We start from the raw sequence: 24,301 nt of genomic DNA, 5'->3' as shown, positions 1-24,301 counted from the left end.
GCTTTCGACCCAAAGGATATAGGGACAGCAAAGGCCTGGAGGTAGGAAATGGGTGAGGCAGTCCTGGAAAAGATTCTTGGGGAAACTGAAGTGTTGAGGCCAGTCTCTTCCAGAGAAGGGAGACCCGTTCTCTACACATTCCTGCAGCACCCAGGGTCCTATCTCCTTCCTCTCTGCCAATCCAAATCTGAGGCCCAAAGCTCTGTGAACTAAGCCATGCTGCTGGGGTCTCCATACTAATTGCATTACTGGAGAACTCATAAGAACCCTTCTCATTTAATCTTCACAGCCCTCTGAAATTGGTTTTGTTATTTTTATCCTATTTAACTACTGAGGACATGGAAATGAGAGAAATGGAAGGATCTGCCATTAGATGGCAGAGCCAGGACTCAAAACCCGGCCTTCTGGCTGCTCTTTCAACTCCACTAGTTCCTTCACAGTTATGTACTGTGTACCCCACATTCTGTAGAACAATGTCTGTGAACAATGTAACTGATTCCAATGTTCACTTTTTAGTTCTGAGTAGCCCCAATGATAAAAGAGATCATACTACTGTCTCCAGCGATTCGGTGAAAACCAACCTGACGGTAGGTAAGAAAGTTCTGTACTTTTTGGAAGTACAAGGAGTTATTCGTACACTAATGACATCATCCAGTACATATTGTGAGGAATGGTATCAACGGGGCATTCCAGCAAATCCAGTCTTTGTACACTGCTGGAAGAAGGGCAGGGAAAAAAAAGTAAAAAACACTCAGGAAGTTCGAGCAGCTCCTGTAGGAGGGTAGTTGAAAGAGAACCAGATTCTCTGACTTCAACCAAAAAGGTAGAGACAACGAAAATGAAAGCATTCAAGAAGTATCAGTGAAGCACAGGGGAAAACATAGTCCTTCACCCCTAAGAAATTCATAATCTAGGTGAAAAGGGTCAGCATGTATAACTAACACAACTGGCATCTTGCTCTAAAATTCACCAACCACATAATCTCACTGGACCCTGCCTGATCAATAACCCCATGAGAAACAGTTCTCATGGTTTAGGGTTTTACAAATGGGGAGACTGAGGTTTGAAAAGGTAACTTATTCAAGGTTATGTGACTCTTAAGTAGAGTAGCCAGATTTTGAGAACTGAGATCCTGCAATCTTCTTCCTGTACACCAGATAGAAAATATTTCCAAACACCACAAAAATATTAATTCTCCTGTAATCAGTTTAGAAGACAACCCAGGAACTTGGGAGATCGTTTTTAGGAAAATAAGGAAGTGACTACTTTCACGAACATGAAACACTGTAGAAATGTTTTCGTTGGACTCACAACTACGAGCCATAATGGGTTATTCAAAGGAAAATTAAAAGTATATACAGGGTACATTTATAAGCTTAAGTTACATTAAGTGACATGAAGGCCACTCTCATTCCTCTCATTCGGTCAACCTAGCCTGGCCACCACATAACCATTTTTTGCGGATTACCCACTGTCTGGTGCTGCCTCAGCTCTGGGGGAGGGAGCATGGTCCTTCCCTGCAAGGGCTCTGAAGACTGTGAGACAAATCATTACAATCCTACGTGGAAAATGTGGAGATGTAAAAGTGCTTCAGTGGCTCTGAGGAGGAAGGATCTGCTCTTTTGGGGACAGTCAAGGAAAGCTTCTTGGATATTTGGACTGAAACAGTGCCAAGTCCAGAGGTATGACAGAACATGGATGGTGTGGAGAACATCAAGTGTTTAAACATCCATGATATAAAGGTAATCTATGAAAAACCCACAGCTAACACCTTACTTATCACGACTGACTGAAAGCTTTTCCCGAAGATCAGGAGTAAGACAAGGATGTCTGCTCTCACCACTTCTATTCAACATTGTACTGGAGGTTCTGGCTAGGGAAATGAGGCAAGAAAATGAAAAACAAGACATCCGGAATGTAAAGGACAATGTAAAACTCTATATTTGCAGGTGACATGATCTTGTATATAGAGAATCCTAAGGAATACACAAACACACCTGTTAGAACTAAACAAACAAGTTCAGTAAGGCTACTAAACTTACAGTTAAACTTGTACAAGATCAATGTACAAAATCAATTGTATTTCTATACAATAGCAATGAACATTCTGAAAGCAAAATGCAGAAAGTTCCATTTAATATAGCAAAAGACAATACTTAAGAATAAATGTAATAAAAGAAGTCTAAGACTTATACACTGGAAACTACAAAACATTGTTAAAAGAAATCAAAGACTTAAATAAATAGACATACTGTGTTCGTAGTTTGGAAGACTTAGTATTGTTACAATGGCAATCCTCCCCAAATTGTTCTACAGATTCAGTGTAATCCCTATGAACATTCTGGCTTTCTTTTTTGCAGAAACTGACAGGCTGATTCTGAAATTCATATGAAATGTAAAAGACCCAGAGTAGCTAAACAATCTTGAAAAAGAACAAAATTGGAGGTCTCATACTTCCCACTTCCAGAACTTATTACAAAGGTACAGTAATGAACACAGTGTAGTAATGGCATAGGACATCCATATAGATCAATGGAATAGATTTGAGACTCTAGAAACAAGCCTGCACATTCTTGGCATTTTCAACAAGGGTACCAACACCATTCAATGGGGGAAAGAGTAGCTTTTTAAACAAATGGTGCTGAGACAAATGCATTATCTGCATGCAGAAGAATGAAGTGGCCCCTCCCTCACACCATACACAAAAGTTCATTTAAAATGGATCAAAGACCTAAATGTAAGAGTTAAACTATAAAACTCTTAGGAGAAAACACAGGCATAAATCTCCAGGACCTTTCTGTTTCAAAGGATACTATCAAGTGGGAAAAAAAAAAAAAAAAAACCAACAAAATGGGAGAAAATATTTGCAAATCAAATATATGATAAAGGTCTAAGACTCAGAATATCTAAAGAACTCTTACAATTCATAATAAAAAGACAGACAAGCCAATTAAAAAGTGGGCAAATAATTTGAGCATTTTTCTTTAAAGAAGATATACAAATGGCCAGGAAGCACATGAAAAGATGCTCAACATCATTAGTCATTAGAGAAATGCAAATAAAAAACATGAGATACCACTTCATACCCACTAAGATGGCTATAATAAAAAAGATGGACAGTAACAAGTTAGGTGAGGATCTGGAGAAACTGACCCTCATACACTGCTGGCAGAAATGTAAAATGATGCAGCTGCTTTTGAAAACAGCCCTGTAGTTCCTCAAAAGGTTAAACATAGTTAGTTACTTTATGATCTAGCAACTCCACTCCTAGGTATGTATTTAAGAGAAACGAAAATGTTTGCTCACAAAAAAAACATGTAGCTTGTAGCAGCACTGTTCCTAATAGTAAAAAAAAGAAAAAAAAAGGAAATAATGCAAATGTCCATCAACTCATGGATAGTCAAAATGTGGTCAATCCATACAAGGAATTATTATTCAGCTATGAAAAGGAATGAAGTGCTGATACATGCTACAACATGAATCTTGAAAACACTATGCTAAGTGAAGGAAGCCAGACACAAAATGCCACATATTGTATGATTCTATTTATATGAAATATCCAGAACAGGCAAAGTCATAGAGACAGAAATTAATAGTTGCTAGGGGCTAGAGGGAGGGAAAATTAGGGGGGCTTGCTAATGGGTATAGGGTTCTTTGGGGGGTTATGAAAATAGAGTTAATAAAATTAGGTAGTGATGATGGTTAATATATGTTGCACTAAATACCATTGAATCGTACACTTAAAAGGTAATTCTTTATGGTATGTGAATTATATCTAACAACAAAACCCATATAGCTTTTCAGTGGGATATGCCAGAGGTATGGCAAACTGACACTTTTCTACAGCGAATAAAATTAAAGTTCTCTTACTAAATGATTTCTCTTTAACAAATGCTAGCACCTAGAACAGCACTTGCTGGGTACTCAGTAAATGTTTGTTGAATCAATGATTACCACAAGCATAAAGAAAGGGAAAAAGGCATTTGAGATTAGCAGAATTGAAAGATGTTTTAAAATCAGGTCTTGATTTAAGAAAGGCCACTCATTTCAACCATACATAAAAGGAAGGCTGTTATCGGAAAAAAACAGCAACCACTTTTCTTTATTGCTGATGTCAGGTTGGGCAAATCCCATCTGAAAGAGCTCTGGGCTGTCGTTGCAAAGACCTGACTCAGACTCTCACTCCAGAGAAATCTTAGAGATAGGCTCCCCCAATTGTCTTAGACACTTCCCTCCCACAAGATCCATGTGAGACTAGGTTCATTCCAATCCCTCAGATAAGAGGGAGCTCATCAGGAGTGACTGACCAAAAAACAAGCAATCTTTCCCAAGGAAAGCAACTTTCCTTTCATGCTACTTCCTCTAAAATCACTTAGGATGATGCAGGAAAAATGAAAAGACCAAGTAAAGAAAGAAATCTGATGCTTGTGAGGGTAAGAACTAGCAGGTCCAGGATAAAGGGAACCCCCAAGGTGAATTAACACCTTCTGAGCACCTAAGTTATACAAAGGCACAATCCATACCCTCAAGGAGCTTGCAGTCTAGTGGGGAAACAGGGATGTAATTGTTTTAATTATAAAGCTATGAAGTACTAAACAGAGATAGAAGCAATTTGCCCTGAGTGCAGGAGTGATTCATAATGACTAGGGAATGAAGAAAGGTTTCTGACTGTAGTGCCTGGCTTTATACATTACGATTCTGAAAGAGCAGATGGAATGGGCACAGCATGAGCAATAAATGAAATATAATAAAATTAACTGCAATGCACAGGGCATCACATGTAGAACAAGATGTGACAGGGAAATCTAATCAGAATTAAATTGGGAAAGGACTTCATTCCACATCTGCGTTTACAATTACTGGTGGTAGAACAGGGGCATTTCTGGCAACATTAAGTTTGTGGAGTCAGACATCTACCAGGAGCCCACTTTAAGATGGGGAGTTGCTCAAGCAATTAAAATAGCATGGAAAGAATGGGCAGGATATGGAGAACTGACTGGACATATAAAATTAAAAACAAAGAAGGGTCAAAAAAATGACACTCGCCTGTCCAAGATCCAGCAATTTGGAAGGGGTTTTGCAGATAGCCACTTAACGCCCCCTGGTGGATAGAAGAGACCTTCCCAGCATTAACATCATCAAGCTACTTCAGACCTCTCACATTCTAGCAAAGTTAATATTGAAACCATCGCTACCAGACTCCTTAATAAGCCTCTGCAGCAATCTCCACACTATTCTAGCTGAATGTTGTTAGAGCAGACAGATATCCCCCCCCACTGCAGAATGCTTAACAAATGACACAACAGGAACAGTACAATAAATGAGCAAATGCTGAAGTGGTCAATACTGACCTGAGAATTCAGAACACAAAGCCATTGGAGAAGTGGGTTAAGGCTTCAGAGATATATAGGACACTCATTTCTTTAACCTAAGATTACTGAAGAGAATACCTAGGTCGGAGGCAAACACAAAATATTCTGGGAACAGAGGTTAATGGTGCAACAGAATATATAAAGGTTTAAATTTAGAAATCCTGTAAGTAATGGAGAAGACTTGAGCAGGGCCAGAGGGGCAGGAACACGATGTAGTAGTACCCAAGGAATCTGGATACCGATTTGACATAATACAAAATAGAGAAATTTGGTGTTAATGTGACCAACTACTAAACTTAAGGATATTAAATCAGTAAAAGCCAGTTAGTTAAGTCCTAATTAATGGAATGATTCAAAATGAGTTAGCTGAACAGAGTAAGTGGTCACTGCATGGCTAGAAAAGATATTGCCATGGTCTTTGTTAGTTAACTACTTTCTCCCTCATTTTTTGAGCTGACTTTGGGGTAAAGACAAGAAAAGCTACCCAGATACCCCTAAGAATCTAGTGCTGCTGGTGTGGATAATTCATTTGCATGTTCAATTTACTCAGGAGTACACACTGAAGTGCTATCAGATTACTCTCTTCTGGCCGTTCTTTTACATTCCCAGGCTCATTTGATTTACCTCAAATGCCAATCAGGGCTACATGCTACCCAGAAAACTCATCATCCTCAACTAAATACACAATGTTCCTGTTAGTTGTAATTTTAACTCCTACTCCTTAATTCGTAAATGAGAACTTCCCCTCCACAACACCAGCACTTCCACAAAGGAGAATTAACAGCCATCTGGGATCTAAGAGAAAATAGGAAAATAGATAAATAACCCTTACACCCAAAAGGCCAAACAATTTTTATTTTCAAAAACAACTTTATTCATGACACATATTAAAAAAAAAACTCCCACCCCCTGGAAATGAGCTAAAAAAATAAAGAAAATCCACCTCCCACCTCCCTGTTCCCACTTCCTCCCATTCCCTCCAAATAAAAGGGAAAAAAAGGCAAAGGAAAACAAAACAAAACAAAAAACTGAAAAACAAAAAAACGCCCCAAAACCCCCCAAAACAAGGTAGTGCATTTCCCCAAGGGGTAGGGGAATTTACACTGGAGCCGCTGGGAGCGGAACGGAGATCTTCCGGCTACAGAAACCTGCAAAGAAAGACACTCAAAACAGAAAAAGAAACACAAAAGGAAACAAAATAGATCACCAGGCAATCTGGAGGGGCAGGGAGCCGGAAAAGAGGGGTGGGATGGGTGGTAGACCTGGCAGGACAGGAGCAGGCAGGAGGGGACTGTGAAAGTTAGGGAGAAGATGGAGGGAAGGTAACAAGCAGAACAGTTTGGTGTCCTTCCAGAGCCCTGGGTAAAAAAACCCCTCCTACCACCCATGCTCACCTACCCTTGAGCAGCCCCCAAGGTGGTGAAGTGGGGCAGGGAAACAAGGGGAGCAGCTTGCGCAGTTGAGACGTGTCCATGGCGAATCCCCAGAGTGAATGAGCAGCCCCCTGCCCCACTCCCTGGGCCTTCCCCTACTCCCCAAAGCAGGTCCCTCCTCAGCAGTTAGTTATGGGATTCTCCCCCCTTTCCACAGTATATCTTTTTTTTTAAAAATATTTTTTTTTTCCATCAAGGTCATCTTCTGTTTTTCTTTTTTTTTTTTTTTAATTCTTTTTTTTTTTTCCTTCTTTCCTCTTTTTTTCCTCTCTCTCCTCCTAATACACACTTTTTTTAGTAAGGGGAATACCATGATGTCGCTCTAGCCCGGCCCCTGGAAGAAAGAAGGAGAGTTAGGTGTTAACATAATCACTTAAGAGTCAGCACAAGCCCCTCCCCATGGGCCCTTGCCCCAGTTATAGTGCAGGGAATGGGGGGAAAGAAGTTTCCAAGTATCCTAAAACAGACCCCATTATCCCAAAAATAGTGACACACCTGGCAAATGGGAGGGGACAATTTAACAGAATACCTTGCCATTGACAAAAAAGCATATCTGAGATAATAGGGGCAAGAAAACGGACTTATTGTTTATCCACTTTTCAGTCAGTTCTCCACAGCTCTAAACCCCAGGCCTTCACCATCAGATCCTCCCTAACTCCTGGGAGTAGATAAGTAAATCTTATGAAAAGCCAAGGTCTATATGCTTATCCTGTCTATTTAAAGGCAGAGAGACGATAATAAAGCAACAACATGGGCATCACACTAGGCCCAGAGAAAAAGTTAACCTTGTAAAACACTGGCTCAGTTAAAAAGTATCTCATTATCCTCCCACATGGCTGTTGAAAAGGATCAACTAGCCTCTGGTATTCTTCCAAGGGAGGTTCAATCTTCAACTCCTCCTTAACTCTGGGAAAAGTAGCAAATGTCCAAGCAGTGCCTTCACTACTCTGAGGCCATTCTTCCTGGCCTGTTTTGTAAACACCTTCACTGCCACCAACTCTCAAGGGAAAAAAGGCTGGGGGAAGAACCATCTCTCAGAACAAAGTGGAGAGATCCAGCCCTTATCACCAACTCTTGCTCCAGAAAACGATGATGAGACTGGCCTCCTGGCCTGGCCTGCAACTACCTTCCTCACCCTGCACAGGCAGGAGACCAAGTCCCTGGAGACCAAGGGGAGGGTAAGTGAGGGAGATTCCTCAGATCAGGAGAGAAGGAAACATACAGGGCTCATGGGAGGCGGGGGGAGAGGAGCAGCCCATCTATCCTGACCTGTAGACGCGACCCCGGGGCCTGCTGTTAAAACCACTGTAGAATCGAGAGCGGGAACTGTTGTAGTTGGTGGTCCGGGCACGGTATCGGGCTCGTGGGAAACCCCGGTCTGTTGTGCTGATGCCTGGTCTGTTGGTTCGTTTTGGGATCACCTGACAGTGACAGATGTACAACAAAAAGCCTCAGAATAAGCCTGGAGAGTTTACACAGAACCAGAACAGCAATGGGCATGGGGCTTACCTTGATTTGTCTTCCTCTAAATAGGGACTCATCTAAGGCCAAGGAAGTCCTCACTGACTCTTTGTCTGAGAACTCTATATATGCAAACCTGAAAAGAATAATAGTCATTTTATCTATCTGAAGTTTAAAAAAGCAGCTTACGTGTCAAATCCAATTTTTAGGCATGCTTTACTCAAGTAATAACACATCCACATTTTTTTATTACTTTTCAAAAAATTCTTAAATGCAAGATTTCAATCCAAATTTCTAGCTACTCTTGGAAAATTATAAAACAGTATCCACAGGGCCTGGATTTCCATATAGCAGAACCAGTTAGGGCTAAGCAGAAGCTGTCCCTCTCTCTTCTAGCTCATGAATACACCCACACTAACCTTCATCTTTATCTAAAGGCCTCTGAAAGCATTTACATGCAACTCCTGATATACATCTCCATTAATTCCTCATAAGATGAACACCACTTACTTTAACAGCAAGTTAACTTACTGTTCAATATAAAACATTTTGTCTACTTTTAAAATGTGATTAAAATGACCTCAACTTACTTCCCTACTTACCCTTTAGGATGGCCACTAAATTTGTCACAAAGTATGGTAACACGGTTGACTGAACCACAACCATGAAAGTGTGCTTCCAGCTCTTCTGCTGTTGCACCATAGTCCACCTGTGGGGATAAAGGGATTATGTTTCACACGTACTGGGCAAACAAGCTCCCATCTCAACAGGTATCTCCGCCGAGCCTCTGGGCTGGGCCACCATATACACCAAGGCACATCAAATCTGATTCTTTAAGAAATTAATCCTTTTCTCTTCCCAACCCTAAAGCCGCTGCTGATCACCAGTACCTTTTACCCCCTCCAAACCCTCCCAATATTCCCCAAATCCACCACCTATCCTTGAGATGTTCCTTTCAATACTCCTACTAAGCAACTCCCAAAACAAGAGCTTCCCCCAACACTAATCAGGGCCCTAATACATACATTGCCAACATAAATGGAACGGGCATCAGCCTCCATCTTCTCTTCAATGGACATGATCACTGGGCCAGCTTTGAAGAAAAAAGAAATCGGAGGGGAAAACAAAGCTAGTTTTCTATTTGACCAATAAATGTACCCCTCCCACCACCAGTGCTACAGTGAAGGCAAAGATTTAGGTCTGCTCTGTTCCCTGCTGTACCCATTATCAAGAATACCATCTAACACACAAAAGGTACTCAGTGAACATTTGACAAATCAGCAACAGATTAACACAGTCCTAAAAACCAGAGAGAACAGTACAGGAATTCCCTCCTTCCCCCAAACCAAGTCCCTGTTTATTGAATAACTTTGAGTGAAATCATTTGAAAAGTGAACAAAATCAAGGGAACCCAAACTCAACATTTCTGGATTAAAGGGAAAGCCCCCTGTAGTGGAGCAATTTCTTAGGACTCTTAAAAGGTCTCAAACTAAAAGAAGAACCATGAGCCTTGAAGGTCAAATGCCAATTGGAAACCTCCACAAAGAGTAGAGGTAGAATAAAGAACAAAGAGCAACACACATGTAAAAAGGACAAAGAAAGGCACAAGATTACCATCATCAAAACAGGTTTTTGCCTCACTAAGGTCAGAGGAACACACAATGGACAATGACCACAGCACCTACCCAGTAATTGCTCAGACAAGCAGCCTCAAAGTCCCGAGCATCTAATCCCATACAACCCGTGTTCGCATAACCCTTCCGAGGACCCGGGTTCCGCGTGCAACCGCCAGTTACTCACCATTGCCTGGAGGTGGACTCATATTCATCTGTTTCTCTACCTCGTTCTGTAGCTCCTTTAGCTTCTCGGCTTCTTCCTCCATCTCCCTGACTCGAGCTTTGATCGCTTCCAGCTCCTACAATGAGTGGAGAGGGTATGGAGAAGAGCTTAACAGGAACCAACCAAGGGCTGCGCCCAGCTCTCCGTCCGAGCGCGGCCTCATGCTCGGCCATTTCCCTCGCCCCACACACGGGTCACGATGAAAAGAAAAGCAAGCTACCTTCTCTAAAACAATACTAAGCACCCATAACGCCCGAATCAACCCGGCTAGGCCCCTTCTGGCGGTCGAGGATCCGTCCCCGGCCCTGCCCCAGCCACGTTATTCCCCGCCCACCCCCACCCCCCGCCTGCCTCCCGCCTGCCTCCCGCTCGCCCGAGCTCTGGGCCTCCCGTGACACGGACGGCCCTGCTCGTTCGCCCTCCTTCCCTCACCGGGTCCTCAATGGCGCCGTCCCCCGGGTCACCCTCGACCAGTCCCGGCTCCTCCTCCTCCTCCTGGCTGCCGGGGGCTCCCGAGCCAGGCCCAGGGCCCGGAGCTCCCGGGGGGGCGCGGGGCCGGGGCGGCTCCTCTTCGGGCTCGGGCTCCGGCTCGGGCTCCAGCAGCAGCTCCTCAGGCTCCAGTTCCTCAGACTCCAGGCCGTTCCCGTAGTCCCCTGCGCCCCCCGGGGCCCCCTCCCCGGCCTCCCCACCGGCCCCGGGCACAAGATGGCGCCGCCGCCCCGGCCCGGAGCCCCGACCGCCCGCAGCCCCCGCTGCTGCTGCCGCCGCCGCCGCCGCCGCCATCGCCGCTCAGACTGGGGCCCGCCGCCCGGCGATTGGAGAACTGCGCCGGGCACGCCGAGGATTCATTAGTCTAGCAGCCTGCCCGTCACCACCAGCTAGGACTCCATTGGGGAATATTACTTGACAATCAAATAAGATCCCACCCTTAAGGCGGGATATTGCAACAAATTCTCAAATCCCGGTAGGGGAATTGGTCTGTCAATCAACACATGTCCCACCTCCTCTCAAGTCCTTAGGTAACAATACCGCCAGAGCTGTGACGACATTCCTGCTTCCCGCCCCGCCTCCAGGCGGATCCGCGAAGTATATGACGTTCGGGGATTGGCTGCTGGCTGGGTGAGGGGAAAGAACCAGTCTTCCGATCGCCTTGCCGCACCGGCCGTCTCAGATGCCGATTGGCTCGCGGGATTTGAAGGGCTAACACCCGTTTCGTGACAGGTGAACCTTGCCCCGCAACGGACTGCCAGGCTTCCATCAAGGGAAACCCGAGGTCACATGACTAGTCCTTAGGGAGGCCGCCATTTTGACACTACTGGTTGCCAAGTAGAGAGCTGTTGGAAGGCAGAGGCCGGAAACATTGAGGCGGTTTCTGGAATCTGGTTTGCTGACCAGGAAAGAATCAGTAGATGGGATGTTGCTGGAAATGGAGGTTCTGAATGGCGCTTTCCAGTAAGCTTACTTTTCCCATCCAAGTTATTGGTACCAACATCCACCAACCAGTTCTCCCAAACCAAAAAGCAGGGAGGAATCCTCACTCCAGAGCTACTAGCCCTGTCTGATCTGTCTTCCTTACACAGGCATACTTTACAAACCCCTGTTCATGCTCCAGTTTTAGCCTTTTTCTTGGACTGTTTGCTACAGCTCCCTAATAGGTCTCTCAGCTTCCAGTGTCATCTTTCCAAGCCTCGCCGCTACTTAGAGCCGGCTCCCTTTTGCTGGCCCGGTAAAAATAAAACTTTACCGTGGCCTTAAGAGATCTCAGGACCAGCCTACTTCGCAAATGTTATTTCCACCCTTCTCGTTCCAGGGGGGTGTACCTGCACACAGGTCTGTACCTCTACACGCAATGTACCCATGTACACTGCAGGCCCCAGCATCGCCTCTACTGAAGAACCTTTCACTACCCCCTCCTTTCCCATAACAAGCAGGCCTACTCCCACTGTGCGCTCATTTTGTCCTGCATTGTGAGTTTGGGAATGAGTGGCTGGATCCTACTTATATTTGCAACCCCACTGTGGGGCAGTATGCTTTGTACATAATAGATGTCCAATAAATGTTTGCATTTATTGGGGATCTGGGTGCCACCCTCATTTTTCAAGGCTTTCCCACTCCCCAAACCTTCCTTCAGTCCGCAGAGGAATTCCTCCTCGCAGGTTCCCAACACACGTTTGTACTCTGAGATAACCAATGAGACCTAGTCCTGGAAAGCAGGGTTGCCCTATTGTAGCAGTGTTACTACGCGTTTTTTAAAAAGTAAGGAATGACGGTGTTAAGTTTGCAAAAGGGTTATTTGTGGCCAGACCAAGCTACGATTTGACAGCCAGATTCAAATGAGGCCATTCAAATTAGTTAAATCACACAACCCCAATAGGATGTGTATGGCTGGGGCAGGGATTTGGACAAGAGGAGATCTCTGTTAGCAAACCAAAAAGTCAAAAGCTTTTCAATATACCCCATTCTTCCCCTCACCCTCACTTCTCAAAAATCCTTACCTCAGGAACAGGGGAATTCTGAGCAGAGTCATAGTTCTTAAAATTTCACTGAAAATTACTTCAGCAGCCATCGCAGCTCCAGTGGTCTGGGAGAACTAACGTGAGCACCGAAGACAAACCCTAAAAGATTGTGAAGTCGCTGGAAGAAAAAGGTTTTCTACTAATCTTAACCTAATCAAGATGTTGATGTTTTATTGGTGCCTGATTTAAGCTAATCAGGCAAATCAAGGGAAATGTGATTTTTTAAATAATGCTTCAAATCCTAATTTTGTTGAGCACTTGATTTTGTAATAGGTACAATCCTAGATTCCTTATTATATCTCATTGAATCCTTAACAACTCTATGAAGCAAATATTTCCAAAACTATAACTTGTTTTAGGGATGAAGAAAGAGTGAAGTAACACCCAAATCATGGAACTAATTAGCAGTGAGTAGGTGGTAAAAAGTGGTGGGACATCTGACCAGCTCAGGTCGTGACCTCCCCATTCAGGAGTTAGAGCCCTGTGTCAGGCTCTGTGCTGATAGCTCAGAGCCTGGAGCCTGCTTCAGATTCTGTGTCTCCCTCTCTCTGCCCTTCCCCTGCTTATCTCTCTCTCTTTCTCTCTCTCTCAAAAATAAATAAACATTTTAAAAAATTTTGGAGGTGCCTGAGTGGCCCAGTCGGTTGAGCGTCCGACTTCTACTCAGGTCATGATCTCACAGTTTGTGGGTTCAAGCTCCACATGAGGCTCTGTGCTGACTGCTTGCTCAGAGCCTGGAGCCTGCTTCAAATTCTGTGTCTCCTCTCTCTGCCCCTCCCCCGCTCACGCTTTGTCTCACTGTTTCTCAAAAATAAATAAATGTAAAAAAAAAATTTTTTTTTTAATTTTTTAAAAAAAGAAAAAAATGAGCAGGGAATTCAGAGCCAACTTTCGAAACTTAGGTCAAAATTATTACAAGGTCTGCTTTAATACACAAAAATTACATTATGTATGATGTTGAAATTCGGAAAAAGACTAAATTCCCACAATAGACAAATGTTTAGGCAAGTTGTTATTATATCCAAAGATTATTATGCACCTATTAAAAGGTTTACACATAGTGTGTAATAACATGCAAAAGTAATTATGTTAGGCCAAAGAAGTAAATATAAAATTGTATATAAAGTATGATTAAAGTATCATTATGATGTCTTAGTTTTTAAAAAAATAATTTGGACTGGGGCACCTGGGTGGCTCAGTCCGTTAAGCTTCCAACTTCGGCTCAGGTCATTATCTTGCAGTTTGTGAGTTTGAGCCCCGTGTTGGGCTCTGTGCTGTCGGTTCAGAGCCTGGACCCTGCTTTGGATTCTGTGTCTCCCACTCTCTCCGCCTCTCCCCGCTCATGCTCGCTCTCTCTCTCTCTCTCTCAAAAATAAATAAACATTTAAGAAAATTAAAATAAAAAAAATAATTTGGACTGAAAAAATAAATAACTTGGACTTCAGGGGAAAAAAGGGAGCAAGAATCAGTTCGATGTTTCCTTTGGTAATATGTACTAAAAGCTTTCAAAATGTTGAGATTCTTAAACCAGTAATTGTATTTCTTATGATCTGCTCTAAAGAAATAATCTAAAAACTGGATCAACATTTGAGAATAAAGACATTCATCAGAGTGAAAAAAATGTAAGCAACTTGAATGTCCAAGTGGCATACTCAGGAAAATTATTATATACACATAGATGTAATTTTATATGGTCATTATGCCTTCAAAACATTTTTAGTAACAAGGAAAAACTGCAATATAATGGTAAGCAGAATTGTAGTATAGAAAATTGTATATACAGTATGATCATAAAATATAAGCACGGACAGAAGATGGGAAAGAAATACGCCAAAATATTAATAGTAGTAATTTCTGAGTAGTAGGATTATAACTGACTCATAATTTTCTATGTTCTATGATTTTTTTCCACAATATCATATATTATTTTTGTTTAAAATTAAAAAACCTTCCAACTCCCAAATTACTCTAATAAGCATGATTACTTTTACAAACACATTTAAAAAGATACTTGAATGGTGACTTGTAAAGTAAGATACTTCCCTATTAGACTGTAAACTGTAAAAGGCAGGGACATCATCATAATTATATTTGTATTCTCATTGCCCATCACTCTGTATTCAATAAATGGTAACTGCATTAATGATCTTCCGTAATAATTTTAATATCTTACCTGTTGTTGATGCATAGAGAACATCAAAGAGATAAGTTTCTAAGAATGAATTTGTAAAAAATTATTATGCAATGATGTGAAATCTACCCATTATGAGTATAATTTTCCTTCATTAGTAACCTCTCAATAGAGGGCCATGGAATTTTGGGAAAATGGAAACTCATTGATGCTGTGTGCCAGAAGAAGGAAACATGTGCTAATAGAAGTGAATGGATAGTGGAAAAAAAGGAGAATTAGGGGTGCCTGGGTAGCTTAGTCGGTTAAGTGTCTGTCTCTTGTTTTCAGCTCAGGTCAGAGGATCTCATGGTTTGTGAGTGTAAAACCCGCATCGGGCACCATGGTGACAGTGCGGAGCCTGCTTACGATTCTCTCTCTTCGTCTCTCTCTGCCCCTCCCATGTACTATGTGTGCGTTCTCTTTCTCTCTCTCTCTCTCTCTCTCAAATAAACTTAAAAAAAAAAAAAAAAGAATTAAATCACTAAAAGGGGATGAGGGCAACTCCAGTTCTGTACAAAAGGGAAAAGTTTTCTTACTAAACAACATAAATACTTGGCTTTTTGGTAGTTTCATTCCTGCTTTTAACTCTTGCTTTTTTTGCATGCTGCAATAATTCTCTATAACCTAGAACTATGTTATTTAATATGGTACCTCTTAGTCACAAATGGTTTGAGCACTTGGAACATGAGTAGTCTGACTGGAGATGTACTGAAAGTATCAAATATACACGGAATTGCAAGACTCTGTATGAACAAAAGACTGTAAAATAAATTAATAATTACTTAATATTAATTATAGGTTGAAACTATAATAATTTTTACACTGGGCTAAGTAAAACATTGTGAAAATTAGTTTTATAACTGTTCCTTTTTGTTTTAATGAGACTACTAGAAAATGTAAAACTACATATATGGCTTGCGTTATATTTCTGTTGGACAGTGCTGATACAGAACCTTGAAACCTTGATCATATACTTACCTCTATCGTGGAGCCAACTCTCAATTATTTTCTAATGCAAAGTCTAGCCTCGCCTACCTTAATTCCTTAGGTCTGTCCTTGCAGGGAAGTGAGGTGTGCACTTAAATGAGAAAGAACCTCCTTTGGGCTGCTTATTTTCTATTCTGCTTCGTTAACTTTTTAAAAACTTAAACTTATTTTAATATGCTGTACCAGAAATATGTGTTCTTTATAAAAAAAAATCAGAAAATACTGACAGTAAAAAGAACAAAATAAAACACCAGTAAAATCCAACACCCACAGATAATCACTAATGATATTTTGGCATATATCCTTCCTGAAATTTTCAGTACATAAATACATACAGAGGCATGTACACACACACATATTTACATATTTATTTTAGCAAAGTGGGATCATACTGTATATATTGTTTTCTATTTTCTTTTTTACCAAGATAGAAACATCTTTCTGTATCAATAAAAATATTTTTCCAATTTCATTTTTCATGACTTTCCTCAAAAGTCACCTTAGAAATGAGGGTTTTCCCTGACTATTCTATTTAACATTGAAATTTACAGTTACACTTTCCTAATTCCATGCTAATGAATTATTTTTCTTTATAGCATTTATCACTTCATAACATGAAATGTTATGTTAATGAATATCAGAAGTGAAGTGAGTAAGGGGAGAAATGCTCATTGTCATTAGAGGCCGAACCACAAGTGAGGACTTGGTCACCATCACACAAAGATTTGGGGTAAGTTTTCCTTGTTTTGGTTTGTTTTTTGTTTATAGCCATCCCAAAGTACTGTATATACACACCCTCTTAAGATTTGGGTTGGCATAGGGGCACCTGGGTGGCTCAGTCAGTTAGAACTTGGAGCCTGCTTCAGATTCTTTGTCTCTCTTTCTTCTCCTCTCTCTGCTCCTCCCCCACTAGCACTCTGTCTTTCTCTCGCAAAAATAAATAAACTTAAAAAAACCTGTTTTTAAATAAATAAAATTAAAAAAAGATTTGGGTTGACATAGATGGAGCTCTTGGCTTTGGGCATTTGGCAGGGGTTAGGAGATGGGGAACAACTCTGATTTTCTTTTCTTTATGGTCTCAACACTTTCCCAAGTCCTTGTTACTCTAATTCTTGCCATTAACAAGGTCACGAAGAGATGATTAGATCAAGAAATGTCCTGACACCAGGCTATAGAGTGTAGAAGTCACAAACCCTGCTCAGTCCTTCTCATTAAACTTCTGGGCTTTATTTTTTTTTAATACGACCATTACATATTACACAAAAATAAAAGTCAAATGAACTTGATATTTATAAATTATTAAATAAAAATACAGGAATATATATTTATATTTATAGAGCTTTTTCTTTTCTTCTAAACTAACCAATCTGTTCTCTCGCCATTTTATGATTTAAAAAAGTAAAATAGTATATACCCTAGAATAAGTGGGGAGTAGGATTAATAATCGCAGGACCTAGTTGCCCTACTTCTGCTCCTTCCTTGGCCTAAGCAAAATCCCTATATGTCCCTTTGGGCTCTGGAGAGCAAGAAACACCCTCTCTACCTATTTAATCTCTGAAAAATGGCAATTAGATTTATTTCCCTTATTTTTTAAAAAATGAAATAGATTTAAAAATTGGGAGCCATACTCAGCCTTCCTGGCCAAGAGCTAATCCCAAGGAACTATATGGCTCTAGAAGAGTCTCTAGTTTTCCCTGACAGAAGAGTCTCTGGGGTTTCCATTGCCCCTCAAGAACAGGACAGATCAAAACTGCCCACTACGGTCCCATTCAAGCTATGCTTCTGGGAATCCAAGCCCTTTACCCTTTCAGAAAACAACTTCTCCTTCTACCAAGGTGTGAAGGCCTCAGAGCAGGGCATTTCAGTTACCTGACCACGGTCCCTGCTGCTCCTGTTTGCTAAAGGCCCCCAGGAGAGTTAACAGGGATAGGTGGTCTTGTGGTAGAGGGGAGGGTGGAGTCTGCCCCAAACCTGGGGGAGCACAGGCTCCAATTTGGAGCTGATGGTCTAGTCAGTGGTTTTCCAACTTTTTTTTTCAGCAGCAAACCCCTTAATGCAAATAAAATCTTACCCTGAACCCCGATATGTAAGACAGCTACAAGGGGAGCTATTCTGTTTAAGGACAAGTAGCCCAGCTTGCTCAGCACCCCCTCCCTTCACCTCCCCAAGGCCTCCTGAGGCAACCCCTAGGAAACCTCAGGGCTCTGCCAAGCAGCCTGAAAACCACTGGTCTAGTTTGTCCTGAGCAAGTCAGAGACCCCCCACCCCACCCCAACTGCCTGCCACAGACCAGCTCTGAGTTTCTGGTATCAGCATACTCACGATGGACCAAGTGGCACATGCAGTCTTCCACCTCCCCTATAAATACCATTAAAAAGTGCAGCTCTCTCTCAAAAGCAAAAGTCTGGGCTAAACACCTGAGGCCAATTTTGGTCCCACATTCTTGTGAGTACAACTATGTTGCCACATTTTGGGACCAAATGAAAATCCCAAGAAGAGTCAACTATGGTCTAGCTAAGCTGATCAGTGCTCAGGATCAAGGGCAGGGTTCTAGAGCACTGTGTCTGAAGTCAGCATTGGAGAGCAGCAATTTTAGCACCTTGGGAAGTGCAGCAGTGAGGTCTGGCTCAGGGCATGCATCTGGAGTGAAATTATTTCTTTCTCAAAAGAAAAAGCTATAAGTGGAATCTGTTCTAGAGGACTGTGAGCTCTAAAGTTAATGTCCTCAGACTCAGAGGTACAGACAAGTAACACCCATGCAAACAGCGTGGCTTCAAAGAAAATATAAATGCTTCTAGGTCATGGTAGGTACTCTAGAACCCATATATCTGGCCCTTGATAAAGCAGCACCAAAGCCCACTACACGGAATAGGCCAGTCACGGAGTATAGGTCACCCTCACACCTATGGGGTTCAGAGCTGGAATGTTCCTCTCAAGGCATCAACAGTCTCACTGAGACACAGTGCAAGACCCAGACTGTACTCTAGATCAGCATTTACCTCCACACACTCACAAGGAAAATTAGAGTCCCAATTTAGAGTTTGAGTTTGGGTACAGAAGGTCCCAGAGACAGGGAACACTTTAGGCACCAGTGTGCCCCAGTGGGAGAGGAGGGCGGCAGGTAGGTCCAGCTCCCCACCCACCCCCACTGCAGGCTCCACGGCCCTGTTTTCTGTCAGAGCCCAGGAGGCAGCAGCAAGTGCATGATGCACAAGGAATAGGGACGGTGAAGCAACAGGGCCAGCTAGAAAACTTATCTCCAAAGCCCTGCAAATGACTTTCTGTGGAAAAGTGCCCAAAGCCCTCTTCTGGATACAGTGTTTTTCCCATAGCCTTGAGGCATCAGGACAAGGAGAGGGGGAGGAGGGAGTTGGGAGGAGGGGCAGAGAGCTGCCCCTTGTTCTTGCCACTTCAACAGGGAATGTTTTCTCTGTGAATACGGCCACCACCATGTTAGACAAGCAGCCTAGCATGCACACAAGCACGTGTGCACATGCATACACATGTCCAAGCAGCCCAACATCACAGCCACCTCTCCCTATCACCTGAGAACTCCAAGCTTCCATTCCAAAGGGATGTGCCTTTGGTGTTTTTCCCCAAATCTCACTCATCCAATGGAGACACAACCCCTTATGCAAATCCTCCTTCTTTAGGGCTACAAAGTAAGCTCTAGTTATAGTTTTGTGTTCCCATACCTATAGGCATGATCTCTCCCACCTCCTCCCAACCCTGGAATGCCTCCATCTCCTGGCCTGCTCGCTTTCCAAACACATACCCTAATGTCTCCAGCTCATCCTTCCGACTGCCTGCCTGGCACACACAGCTCCTTCCCACAGTACCCTGCCCCTTCCCATCCCCATTCCATGCCCATCCATTCACCCACTTCTTCCAAGGGCATTTCTCTTGTTCTGTTCCTGCTCTCTTGTCCCCCAACTACACCTAGCCCCACCTGGCCCTGGACTTTCTCACTTGCTAGCAAAAAAGGCCCCTACAGTTACCAGGGCCCCCAGTGCCACGGCCCCTGTCAGCACTGTCCTCACTGAGGCCCAGTTCCCCTCCCGCAGACGCCGCGCCTCCTCCAGGGCCCCGTCCCCGTATAGAGCTGTGAACTCCGCCTGTGGGAGAGAAGGGAAGTAGGAGAGAAAGGAGAAAGGGATATCAGGAGAGGAAAGAGTGGAGGAAAGAGGAGAGGAAGAGTTCCAGTTCCATCCACTACAAGCACTACCCCATACCCAGCTCCTCTCCAGCCAAAGCTCTACTGGCTGCAAGCCCCGATCATCCCCCATGAGCGCCTGGCTCATTTGCCCTTTCTGCCTCAAGTGAATCCCAGCCTTTCCCTGGCCAAACATTTTGCTCAGAACTGGCATCCTTTGCCAAGGCTTTCCTGACCCCCTGACACCCCCCCGCCCATGCCACATACTCTGGTGTAAAAAGCTCCTGATGGCTGGATGCCATTTCCCTGCAGGCACTGTGTATTCTGTCCTCTGCTTTGGACCATGAGCCCATCCAGTGATGACTGCATGGCAGCCCTGGAGTGTGTGACACCCATGGTGAGAGCATCTGATTCCACCCAAATAGGGAGACTCAGACCCCAGCCTCCAGCCAGAACCCCTGTCTTCCCTCTGGAGACCATCTTTGCAGAGGGGTGTGCAGAGCAGCAATTGAGAAGCTTCTTACCCAGCCCCCACTGCTGTGGATCCAGTCGGCCAGCCGTGTCTCCAGGTAGGCCACCATCCACTCTTGCACTTGTCCCACAAGTGGCTCCATCTCCTTGTTGACACTCTCAGCACACAGTGCGGCTCCAAAGACAAAGAAGGCCACAAGGCGGCCCCAGTTGGGGCCCCCTTGGAAGAGTTCATCAGAGACCTGGGTGAAGCGTTGCTGGGCTGACCCAGGGGTCACATGCAACTGGGCTGCCAAATCAGAGAAGGTGCGCCGGAAGCGGGTCTCAAACTCATCTCCAGCTGCACGCATGGCTTGGTGCAGTGGGTCAGCTGCTGGGCCCTCCCCAGGGCCTGCTCCACAAACATAACCCTTCTGCCTCAGCTTATAGCCTACAAAGTCTGCCACTAGAGCCCGTGTGTCTGGGGCTGAGGCTGGGGTCGCCATCCGGGCAGCTGTAAGAGTCAAGGATGAAAGACTGGCATGAATATATGGTCAGAGAGCCAGAAGGGGCACTTCAGGCTTGGCCAACCCAGTGAGAGTTGGGAGGAAATGCTCAGAGACCACTGAGCAGGGAGGAGCAAGAATGTGGGAATTAAGTCAAGGTGAGAGGCCAGAGCATGAGGGGCTGACCATTAATTTGTAATGTGTTAAATGTAAAACAAGTAAATTTTATTTTTAAAATACTTTAGATTCTTTCCATAATAAAAAAACACCAACTCTATAACCCCCCTACAAACCCCCTTTCCACAATACACACCATTTTAGCTTAGGGTCTTAGTACCTCCCCAGAGGGAAGATGTGAAGATGCTGGCAGAGGCACAAGATGGGGGAGGAGACAGGAGCTGAAGGAAAAGGTGGGAGAAGCAAAGGGCTGCCAGGGACAGAGAAGGAAGGGGACACTCACCCAGCCTGGATGGCAGCTTTTAGGACCCAGCGCTGGTGGCAAGGAGCCCCCAGCTGGGGCCTTTCATCCTCCTGGCCAGCGTGGAGCCCTGGGAAGGGGAGGGGGAGAGCAGAGCTAGGCGGGGAAGGCCTGGATCACAGTCTGGACAGAGAAGGCTGGGGGTGCAGCTCCCGGGACCGGCCCCTGCCCCCAACGTTCTACCAGCTGTGTGGCCGAATCCATGTTTAATGACTGTCCTCCCAGGAAACCCAGGGCCAAGGGCTTCCTGCCGACACCGTATCTACTCCCGGCTCCCCCCAGTGCAATCCAACAGCCCAGCTCCTCCTTTACCCCCACCCTCAGCAAGTCTCCAACCCCTCCTGCCTGCCAGGTTAGGGATCTCACGGGTCAGGCCGCTGCCAGGATCCGGGCCGTTTCCTGGTGCAGGAGCTGGGAGGGAGGGAGAGACGGAGGAAGGGAGGGAAGGAAGGAGGGAGGAGAAAGGGGGGTGGGAGGGAGGGCCCGGCGCCGGGTGATGATGGGGCCCAGAGATGCGTCCAGAGAGAGGGGCGGAGCTGGGAAGCAAGCTTGGGAAGGCCACAACTCCGGAAGAGAGAGGGCTGCTGGAGGCCAAGAGAGCAGGGTGGAGAGGAGACAGAGGGCCAGGTTGGGCTCCTGAGCCTGAAGACTGCCCAGAGAAGCCGGCTAGACCTCAGGAAACCTCGGAGCAAATTCAGCATTTCCAGAAGATCTCTGATGTTCCACGCACTTGTTGAATTTTTCCAGCCTTAGAGTGGATGCCTGAATTAGAGGAGCAGTTCATTCCAGTGGGAGCTGCCTGCCAGGTGCCTCGCCCTGTGGTACTGGCAGACATGACATAGACACCGGACATCTCACTTCCTCTTTTCTCCAGGAACTTTAACCCAGTAGTCGCTTCAGAGGCTGGGGCTTTAACCAGGCATCAAGACTTGGATCGCAAGTAGTTTCTGCAGGTAACTTTTCTTCACCTTTTTTCTTTTCTTTTTTTTTTTTTTTTTGTAATCAGATTGGTTTTCTTTTTACTTCTCTTTACTCAACACGTGAACTTATTCTCATTATGACAAGTTCAAACAATATAAAGGTATAAGGGGAAAAAAATACGAGTCCTCAATCTCCCTCCTTCTACCCTTTGCACAAATCCACCTCCCTTCCTGGAGGTTACCAATGTCAAGGTTGCTGTTTACCCTTTCAGACAGATAGATAGATAGATAGATAGATAGATAGATAGATAGATACACCTATTATTTATACATGGCAATATATTTATACAAAACAGTTCACAGGATATGAAGCAGTCTGACCACAGGTGATCCTCAGGAGGGCCCTTGAGCATTCTGACTGGGCCCCTGGGCCCCGCTGGCTCTTGCAGCTGGCATTTCCTTAGGCTCCATTTAGAGGGATCTCTAGCCAGAGGCTAGAAAGAGGCAACCCAGTTCTCCTTTCCTGCTGGTTCCCTTTGCTTCTACCTCCAGTTCAAGTCTTGATATTCCTACCTGCCCCTACAGTCACTGGAGAAGAAAGGTCATATCTGTAACAATGATCGTAACAACTAATACATTTTGAGGACTTATTAGGTGCTAATATAGCTAATAGCTAATAGCTAATTAGGTGCTTTCTTTTTGTGCATGATATTTTATCCTCACACCAATCCCTATGCTGTTTTATCCCCATTCTGTGGGTGAAGAAAGTGAGGCTTGGAGAGGTTAAGTAATTTACCCAAAGCCATATACTTAGAAATTGTACTCAATTTTGTCTGACTTTAATGTTTATTTATTTTTGTGTGTGTGTGTGTGAGAGAGAGAGAGAGCACGAGCAGGAGAGGGGCAGAGACAAAGGGAAACACGGAATCCCAAGCAGGCTCCAGGCTCCAGCTGTCAGCATAGAGTTGGACACAAGGCTCGAACCCACAAACCACGAGATTATGACCTGAGCTGAAGTCAGACACTTAATCAATTGAGCCACCTAGGTACCCCTCAATTTTGTCTCACTTTCAAGTTTGTCTTCACTTTACCTATATTGCTATAACGTCATCTCTTCTGCTTCAGGTAAGCAATGTTGTTTTAACACCATTTATAAGTCTAAACTCATTTATCCCTTCCATTCTGAATGTACAGCAGATTCCACACCTTTATGACTGTATCCTTTCAACCATCCTCATTTCTTCTTTGCTCTTAGGCTGATCATTCCAGCTGCCACCAGCAAGTCTGCCTTCTTCTTTAGAGAATAACCTAGTCCAGTCCTTCCTGTGCAATACTAATTTCTTCTAAGACACTTACTTGAAATAAAAACATTTTTAAGTCTCAGGATCCAAATATATTTCTATATGCCTGCCCATTTATTTATAAGCTCTGTGAGAGCAGGAACAGAATTTTATTCACTTTTATGTCCCTCTGGCCTAATAAGCCCTCAGTAAATGTTTATTGAACAAATCATTCAATGCCTCTGGCCAGTTATTGAGTAGGCCAACACTGATGCTTGAAGATAACCATAGTGGCTATTTAAGAAACAAAGACTGAACTGTAAAGAGGAAAACAAGAAAAAAGAAAGAAACAAAGATTGATTTGGAATAGAGGTTCAGTGTCAGTCTGAGCAGCCAGAACATAGCAGCTGGACCAACACAAATTATACCTGGTCCAAAGCTGTGTATCTCAAGAATCTTCCCAGACCAATATTATGGAGCTAGGGAATGGCAATTCAAACTATAGACAAAGCAAAAGTGTTTTAATAGAAAACCTCAGGCCATATAGGCCCACTTTGAACCTTATCTATTCCTTCAATGATACATTTTACAAGAGCAAGGAAGACAGTTTTTATTTTACAACATTTAATTTATTGCTCCTTACATAGTTATGTGGAAGAAAGTTTTACAAAATGCTTGACTGTAGGGGAGTACAGGTGGCTCAGTCAGTTAAGTGGCTAACTCTGGATTTTAGTTC

The 24,301-nt window shown here is 43.9% G+C and overlaps 1 protein-coding gene and 1 long non-coding RNA gene across 6 annotated transcripts; one reads left to right on the top strand and one right to left on the bottom strand.

The window, feature by feature from the left end:
- Window positions 1-1,918: 1,918 nt before the first annotated feature.
- On the bottom strand, window positions 1,919-21,843 carry LOC109255027 (bcl-2-like protein 2). Of its 4 annotated transcripts, none has more exons than XM_019429413.2 (8): window positions 10,538-10,903; window positions 10,067-10,181; window positions 9,292-9,359; window positions 8,869-8,975; window positions 8,315-8,402; window positions 8,075-8,226; window positions 5,352-7,139; window positions 1,919-4,698 (listed from the first exon to the last, which is right to left on the bottom strand). In XM_019429413.2, exons 1-7 carry the CDS (start codon window positions 10,886-10,888, stop codon window positions 7,100-7,102), a joined length of 921 nt encoding a protein of 306 aa, XP_019284958.1. In that variant the 5' UTR covers window positions 10,889-10,903; the 3' UTR covers window positions 1,919-4,698; window positions 5,352-7,099. The 4 variants fall into 4 exon arrangements, with proteins under 4 accessions (XP_019284958.1, XP_053745251.1, XP_019284959.1 ...); XM_053889276.1 differs by lacking the exon at window positions 10,538-10,903 and adding an exon at window positions 10,326-10,349; XM_019429414.2 differs by lacking the exons at window positions 1,919-4,698; window positions 5,352-7,139; window positions 8,075-8,226; ... (3 more) ...; window positions 10,067-10,181; window positions 10,538-10,903 and adding exons at window positions 16,133-19,893; window positions 20,456-20,895; window positions 21,348-21,435; window positions 21,732-21,843.
- Window positions 11,010-16,476, top strand: LOC128772991 (uncharacterized). Of its 2 annotated transcripts, none has more exons than XR_008417144.1 (3): window positions 11,010-11,326; window positions 12,668-12,752; window positions 16,375-16,476. It is a non-coding gene; the product is annotated as an uncharacterized LOC128772991 (long non-coding RNA). The 2 variants fall into 2 exon arrangements; XR_008417143.1 differs by having other exon boundaries at window positions 12,665-12,752.
- Window positions 21,844-24,301: the final 2,458 nt, after the last annotated feature.

This window comes from Panthera pardus, unplaced genomic scaffold (assembly GCF_024362965.1).
Source record: "Panthera pardus isolate Hobbes unplaced genomic scaffold, ASM2436296v1 HiC_scaffold_24, whole genome shotgun sequence".
NCBI classification, from domain to species: Eukaryota; Metazoa; Chordata; class Mammalia; order Carnivora; family Felidae; genus Panthera; species Panthera pardus.
This window is presented reverse-complemented; position numbering and strand designations above follow the sequence as displayed.